At 40.7% G+C, this 7,974-nt stretch overlaps 2 protein-coding genes across 3 annotated transcripts; one reads left to right on the top strand and one right to left on the bottom strand.

Moving 5' to 3' along the window:
- Positions 1 to 1,061, top strand: lyrm5a (LYR motif containing 5a). 2 transcript variants are annotated; one of them, XM_030779508.1, is made up of 3 exons: positions 1 to 107; positions 370 to 441; positions 536 to 1,061. In XM_030779508.1, exons 2-3 carry the CDS (start codon positions 397 to 399, stop codon positions 746 to 748), a joined length of 258 nt encoding a protein of 85 aa, XP_030635368.1. In that variant the 5' UTR covers positions 1 to 107; positions 370 to 396; the 3' UTR covers positions 749 to 1,061. The 2 variants fall into 2 exon arrangements, with proteins under 2 accessions (XP_030635368.1, XP_030635361.1); XM_030779501.1 differs by having other exon boundaries at positions 349 to 441.
- A 433-nt stretch (positions 1,062 to 1,494) lies between these two features.
- Positions 1,495 to 7,055, bottom strand: slc5a8 (solute carrier family 5 member 8). The gene is made up of 14 exons (XM_030765860.1): positions 6,705 to 7,055; positions 5,984 to 6,049; positions 5,821 to 5,872; positions 5,359 to 5,426; positions 4,900 to 5,054; positions 4,488 to 4,628; positions 4,254 to 4,383; positions 3,891 to 3,979; positions 3,464 to 3,573; positions 3,257 to 3,324; positions 2,964 to 3,050; positions 2,408 to 2,622; positions 1,988 to 2,091; positions 1,495 to 1,631 (listed from the first exon to the last, which is right to left on the bottom strand). Exons 1-14 carry the CDS (start codon positions 7,053 to 7,055, stop codon positions 1,495 to 1,497), a joined length of 1,773 nt encoding a protein of 590 aa, XP_030621720.1.
- Positions 7,056 to 7,974: the final 919 nt, after the last annotated feature.

The following is a 7,974-nucleotide window of genomic DNA, read 5'->3' as shown; positions in this document are numbered from 1 at the left end:
GACGTCCTTAACCTCACATCAACTTGAATTTAACGTGGGCTAACTGTAGGACTTTTAACGCCTGGTCGTCAGTTTAGAGGAAAATATCACGCAACCAGAACGATACAGTAAAGTATTTTATTGCATGATCCGATCTGCTAATAGTAATCAACAGCACAAGAGCAGTTTCCGTAGCCTTTAACTGCAAAGTTACGCCGTAACTTATTTTTTGTAGGCTAAATATTCTGCATCCTGTTTGGTTGTATACAAGTATTATGTTACCTGCACATGATAATAACTCCAAAGTCAGTCTAGTATGTTAAATCCATTTAATCTAATCAAAACACCTGCTTTTAACCGCTTGTTTAGAATCTGGTGGCTTAATTTCAGGAGGAGAAACGAAGAATCAAAATTAAAATGTCCAACCCATTGAGGGGTGAAGTCATCAGACTGTACAAAAATGTAAGTGTAAATACTGTAAATATATTCACTATAAACATGTCTCTCTTCATATTTAGCATGATAATAAATCATACGTATCTCGTTGTACTCGAAGCTTCTCTATCTTGGACGCGAGTACCCTAAAGGTAACGCTTACTTCAGGGAGCGATTGAAGACGGCATTTATGAAGAACAAAGATGTAACAGACCCGGAGAAAATCAGAAAGCTCATCGATCGAGGCGAGTTTGTGATTAAAGAATTGGAGGCTCTTTACTTCCTGAGGAAATACAGAGCAATGAAAAAACGCTACTATGAGCCAGACCACTGAAGGGTTTGGATGTGTTGCTTGGCGTTATCCCGCACTTCTGTTAAAGTGCCGCTACTTGCCGCGCCCTGAAGTACACAACACAGCAGTACTGAGAGGCAGCAGTACTGTTCAGGACTGGTGAACTATAACTGAGCTTATCCTTATCCTGTTGATAAATCATGTGTATAAATTTCAACTGCTTCATTTCAAATTACATATTTTTTTACAAATTCAGTGTACTTATATCTGCAGTGTCACACGGTCTGTAGCAACAATACACACTGTAAATAATGTCTTGTCAAACACATTTGAATTATGTAAACAAATCTAAGAAGCGTCTTGTTTGTGTATCTTTACGTAAGACCACAGTTTGCTTTCAAAAGTGTGTCAGGAGGAATTAATACTGGGAAACGTTTTAAATTCACACTTACGCAGTATGTGCAGTGGATTAGCCCTTTGCACAGTGGTATTTTAAAGTGTGCTACAGTATTGTGCACTTTCAGTTCATTCAAAGTAACAGAATAGTTGGATTCTCCTAAATTTATAACCACTTATGAAGTCTGGGTAGATGTGCTCCACTGATGTTGAAAGGCACTATGTAGAATTTCCATTGCTCTTTGAGGTCGTATCTAATTCCATAGCACAGAACGCAAGATTATTTTCTCCATGTTTTCCTTCTGTGTTCCATTCTAGGTTATTATTGCCAACACCTGCTGAAACCTGGGAATGGAGAAAATGGTTGAAAATGTCAGTGAGTGCTTTGTGGTTTACAATATGTGGAACTTATTCCAATATTGCTTTGTTCGTATGCTTACTCTGTCTTTGAATTGTTTGTAGACTCCGTAACAAGCTAGATCCTCTTTCCGCAACATCAGTTCTGGTTCAACTTTTAGCTTCCGCCCCCCTAGGAAGAAATCAAAAAATGAAAGTTTGCTGTAGCTCTGTACACTGCAAGGAGACAGAACCAGATATACCGTGCCTTGTTGGAACGGGCTCGTGCTTCACCATGCCTTTGATATGTTTTTAGACACTTGGTTCACACACTCTGGTCTCATAATGCAGTGGATGTCTTGGTTTCTGACTGGCAGGCACTCGTACAGGCCCATGAAGTAGCTTCAAAAGGCTTAACTGCAAGCACTGTATTGTGGCATGGCTTTTTATCACCTTTGAGTCCCTTTGAGTCACAAACCATGTAGATATCTGTGAGGGATGACTGACATGAGAGAGGGTGATGTCATATGTTGGGTGGAGCATCAGTACCTGTCAGCAGGCTTACAACCAGTCCCACAGCAATGGCAGTTAACATTCCCATTGGACTGAAGTACATATAGGACAAGGAGTACCAGTTATCAGCCAAGACCGACCTGGTGAAGTAGACCATACAGTGTGTATCAGCTAAGGGCAGACATGAAGTGCACATATGCCCTACCTTTTACCTTAATAAAGAAACATAATTTGCTTTTTAGATTCGTCTAATAATCTGGTTTACTGGATGGCTGTACTCCAGTAATTCTCTGCTCTGTTCCTCCAGACCAGACTGAACAGCACATTTCTCTATTGGCTCAACATGTACCATTCTGCTGAGCCACCATTTTTGAGTTGAATCAGGTGTGTTTGTGCAGCTCTTGACCAGAGACCTGGTGTCCAGTAAGGTGCCAAGTCTGAAGCTGGCTCACCCACCTGTTCAGTGCTTGTTCCTGTTGTCCGTTACTGAGCATGCTTGGCACTGTGGATCCAAGGGTCCAGTTTAGGCTGTTGGTAGACATGGTGTCGTTACAGCCATTTGTTAAAAGAGGGAGTGGTCTGCTGCTCTCTGGGGTAGGGGGATAGATCTGGGCTCCAATGCCCACCCACAGAGACAGAGCCAATCCACTTAACACTCCTGCCAGGGCCCCCTGCAGAGCACACACACACACACACACTCACTCATATGCACACACTGCCAGTGTAATGCTGATGTACTCTGCGGAGAGTTACTGCTTTTAAAACATTGTCTTTGATGTTAACATTGCAGCTCTGCCAACATACTAAGTCCAGGGATGAACTTGGAAGGATGATATCTTAAATTGAGAGGCGAACAAAAAATGATAAAATAGAAAAATACGACCTTGGGATTTTTAGGTCGTAATAACATAAATATTTGAAGGATGATGCGTTTATAAATAAAGATCATAAAGAATCAATGGATATACATTACTAATGTAAACGGTCAGGGACTTTTAAATGCTAGACTTACTGTAGAGTTGGCCCATGGACACAGAATGCCTAAAGAGAACAGCCCCAACAGTGGGCCACCAACTATACCAAATACAGTGACAGCAGCCTATGGAAACAGAAGATAAAACATAAAATCAAGATCAAAGTTGTAGCAGTGCATATCTATCAACTCAGTTTAATCTAATGTGTCACGGTTTATCTGACGATTCATTTCTTTACCTAGGAACAAGTTATAGATTAACTGCTCTGTGCAGTTAACTGCTAGGACAGTGCAACAAAAATGCTGCAATCTGGAGACTTAGTTTTGAATACCTGTAGCAAGTTTCCCATTATAGATGCAAGTCCAGCCATCCCAATGCAGAGAGCACCATAGAGAAAACCTGCAGTGTTAGTGAAGACAATATAAGGGGTTTGCTTGCACAAATTTGTATGAGTGACTGTAATGCCAAAGGTGCCCCTGTGAATATAAGTGAATTAGCATCTCAGTGTTAAGTGTACTAAGAGGAAGGGGTGACAGACTCAGTGCTTTTGAGGTCCAGGAGAGCTTGGTCTCTGATAGGCTGGTGAATGGCTTGACCAGATCCTCCACTGTCACTGCAGCCAAGGCATTCACACTGGAGGACACGGTGCTGGTGGCAGGCAAGCAGCGCGCAACCACAACAATGTAATGCGAAAGAAAAAGAGAGAGATTTTATCCCTGGGTTAAATACATTCAAACACACCGAAAACCCTCTGGACCAAAGATATACAGCCTGTGTTCTTAAGAGCTACAACCCAACCATCATCAATTACTCACAATCCTTTTTAATAAAGGTCTCCCGTGACTTTGTAAATCTGTTGTGTTTGTCACTTTGGCTTAAACTTACAGTTGGTAAAATTATAGTCTGAGTCAGCTGTTGGGCTCTGTCTCTGCTGGATGTGTGTAGGTAGTTAGTATAAAGCTAACCTCAGGGTTCCACTGTAAGCTGCTGCAACAAACAGCCCAGCCAGGCCTGGGTAATCTCCCAGAATATCCAGGACAAAGTAGGGCATCAGCTTCAAATGGGAGACACAGAAAGACAGAACACACTTCATTCATGTCATTAAAATTTACTTCTGGAAAAGTCCAGACTCTTTACTTCTGAAATCAAGTTTTACTTGATCATTAAACATGAAAAATAACCAAACTGACTTGCACTGGAGGTGGCATAAAGGCACATGCTGTCCTTCACAACTGGTGACAACAATGCATGAACAACATGTATTAGCCTGTTTATTTTTTTGTCCATGTGTTGTGTGTTTGTGCTGATGTTCACTGGGTCTGTCTTACCTGGTCTGGAGCAGACACCTGTCCGTTAGTCCATGGATCACAGTGTTTATAAAAAGAGAACAAACAGAGTCCAGCAAACACAGAACACAGCAGAATCACCCAGAAACCCACCAAGTTCATATAAACAGCCCTGGGAACGAACAGAGAATGACACGTTCAGTGAGTATGAAGTCATAGGACGTACAGTTATGTATCAGTCTGAGGAGATGAAATGAATGGTTCTGCTTTGCTCACATTCTGGCGTGGAGGAGAGATTTGCAGGAGATGTATCTCTGCACCTGAGCTTGATTTATCCCATACACACTCAGCCAGACAAAGGTCCCTCCAAATGTTATGGTCCAGAACGTGTGTCTCCTCAGAGGACTTGGATCAAAACTGAGAGAGAGAGACAAAGATATGTACAATTTCACACAACATCTGTCATCACATCTGTTTTGACTATTGCAGGTAGTGTTCGTTTTTGTATTGTTGTGGTAACTGTGTGCTGATCTTTGACCGTTTATCAGTGAGATGTATTACTGTTATCATTGGGTAATTTCAGCTGTACAAATGTTTTGGAAAGATCATCTGTGACACAGTTTTACTGATGCAGCAAGTGAACATTAACCGAAGAGACAGAGTGTGAAAAATCACACTGAGAACTCACTCCCACACGTTGAGTCTGCCTCCCTCCATGGCGTCACTGAAGATGGTGGAGATTCCTCCCTGGAGGAGTATTGACTGGATAATCACAGCCAAGAACCCCACTACCATGATACCAACCTGAAATACATCTGTCCACACAACTGCCTTCAGACCACCCTACCAAACACACACACACACACACACACACACACAGAGAGCTGATAAATGCCCACTTCAACATCAGCATAGTTTCCCCAATGCATTCAACGAATCACTTGACGTGACTCTTGCATTTTGACAATATAGATGCAAAAAATGTAGATCACATGAATACGTTACTGCTTAGGTCAGATCCTCTGGAGCTGTTTGCCTGTCCAAATGTTTATGCTATTCAGCCCTCACTCTATCTGAATCTATGAATGAGGGCTGATGGTGAAAATGAGCAGTAAGAAAATCAACGTAGTTGTGAAAATGATCTTACGATGGTGCAGTAGAAAATACAGACAATACCAGTAGACATAACCACACCCCACAGGTCTAATCCAGTGACTGGAGAAAAACAGAGAGATAGAGAAGGTGAGATCTTACAAATTTGATGTTATATCTATTTTTAGGTGCTTATATATATATATATATACTTCAGTACTGATGTTAAGCCATCACAAGATGCTTTAGTCCACACTGATTCCCAGTACTTGAACTCAACTGCCAGAAAAGGATCATATGCATTTCATATGCATTCATGTAATGAATGAAAATTTTCAAGGAGAAAATTTTCAAGGAGACTTGTGATACTGCAGTACCAGTATCTAACAACCTCAGAATACAAATCCTCTTTGATCGTAATGGACTTGGTTATTAAACATAGTTATTCATCACATTGGATAATATCATAGTAGATTTGTAATTACAGCCCATGTAGACGACGTTAGAAAACCCTCACCTGTACTCAGTGCCAGTGCAGGAGTATAGATAACTATTCCTGTGTACAACACCTGGAAAACAGGGAGAATATCACCACCTGTATCATACCACCACCTGCAGGGGGCAGTGTTTGTATCATCACCACAATCTCAGTGAGCTATGTGTTACTTCAAGACACTTACGGTCTGCAAAATGAATAAAGCTGTTCCAAACAGACGAGTGATCCTGCTGAACCTCATCTCCAAATACTGCAGGAGAAAATAAAAGGTTGAAATCATTACAATGCTTATATTACAAATGTTTTTTGTGACAGAGCATGGAACTCATATCTGAGATCTGCTCTTAGGCTGCAGCACAACTGGCATGTGTTCTGTATTCAGGTCAAAGATCTATCAAAGGATAACAATGCAGCATTTATATCAAACTCAATTTAGGCAAAAAGCATATTTACTTGTTTAAAATTTTAGAATGTGTAAATATTTTAATTGTTTCAATATCATATATTTTACTGGCAGATTTTCTATCAAGATCTACAAATTACACTTACTCTGACTATTTAATACATTACACCCATAAAAATGAAGTACTTAAAAGTGAAGTAATTGTTAATGTAAAACATAGGTGTGTGTGTATTCAATGTCAAATTTATCTGTTTTTGACCTTTTGCTATCATTTCCAAATAATAATAAAAAAAAAATCCAAAAATGACAAAAACCCACCAACAGTTACATGTATGTTAAAAGTCAGACACCTGGTGTAAACTGATTAAAGACAAACAGACAAAAAAAGTTCAACAGTTCAGCATTACCTAACTATGGTAGACTGAAAATATAAGGTTATGCACTTAAGTTTTCTTTTAAAATGAATCCTCAGGATAGAAGTTGTTTAGAAGTTGAATCCCACCTCGTAAGTACTGTTTATTCCCAGCCTGTAGAAGACAGGGATGAAGACCTCTGAACTGATGACCGTCACCAGGATTTGGGACAGGCAGATGAGACTGAAACTTGCCCCGTACCGGTATACTTCTGCTGGGGTGGCCAGCACCGTGAGAGCTGACATAAAACTCGCTGTTAGGGACAGTGCCACAGGCATAGCCGTCAGGCTACGGCCTCCCATCAGAAAATCTGAGGAACTCTGCTTGCCCCTTCCCACCAATGCATAGTAAACCCCTATGAGAGCTGACACAAGTAACATGAGAGCAAAGACCACATAATCCCACACGGTGAAGGATCCAACGAATGGAGAACTCTTCATTTTGTCTTAATGGTTACTTTCCATCCACTGTGAGAACTCAACTCTCCGGACCAAGGAGCGTACGTACCAGTCTTATCAATGACTACAGAACTGTGATAAACAGTAACCACTGGAGAGCAGTGTCCTGTGTTTAAATGAGGTCTGTGGAGGTCACAGGCTGAGAGTGGAGCCAGTGAGCTCTAAAAGCCCTCTTTGTGCTACTGAGAGTCAGAGGCATTCCTGACAGGTAGCACACCTCTCCACCTCTCCCTCTCTTCAGTGACTCAAGAGCTGCTTTTGTCTTCTGCTACTGAGGGATGAGTGACTTGTCGTCAGTCCTTAAATCCCTCTTTAGTGTGTGTGTCTATGTGTGTGTGTGTGAGAGAGAGAGATCTGGATGTTCTGGTACAAAATATACAGTTCTGAACATGTAGTGAATAGAATTAATTACAAGTTGACCAGTTTCCTTGGCTGAACTATCAGCAAGAGTGAGGTGACCAGTTCAGTCTCAAATCTGTTCAGTTACACTTGAGATAAATAAATTGTATCTCTTCACACACACACACACACTCAGTTTGATGCATTTGTGCCCACAGACTCCCAAGAAACTTTGTAAATTACGACATGCTTCTGTTTTTGCTTTTCTATTGTGCAAATGGAGCAAACAGTACATGATCAAGAAACATGTATTAAGATCAAACAAGATGAAAATAAAACCCAGGGGCATAACAATAAACAACACAAAATGCAAAACACTCAGTTAAAAAGTCCAAATAGTCAGTGTTGTAACGGGTTTTTGTCATCAGACAAACTGATCAGTACTACTCAAGTTTCCTGGCACAGACTCCGTAACAAGGCTTTCAAACTGAGAATTAGATGTATGAATATGAAATTTAGCAAGAAACAAAATCAGATTTATTAATTAATTCATTTTCTTTTT

Source organism: Chanos chanos, chromosome 1 (assembly GCF_902362185.1).
Source record: "Chanos chanos chromosome 1, fChaCha1.1, whole genome shotgun sequence".
Lineage (NCBI taxonomy): Eukaryota > Metazoa > Chordata > Actinopteri > Gonorynchiformes > Chanidae > Chanos > Chanos chanos.
This window is presented reverse-complemented; position numbering and strand designations above follow the sequence as displayed.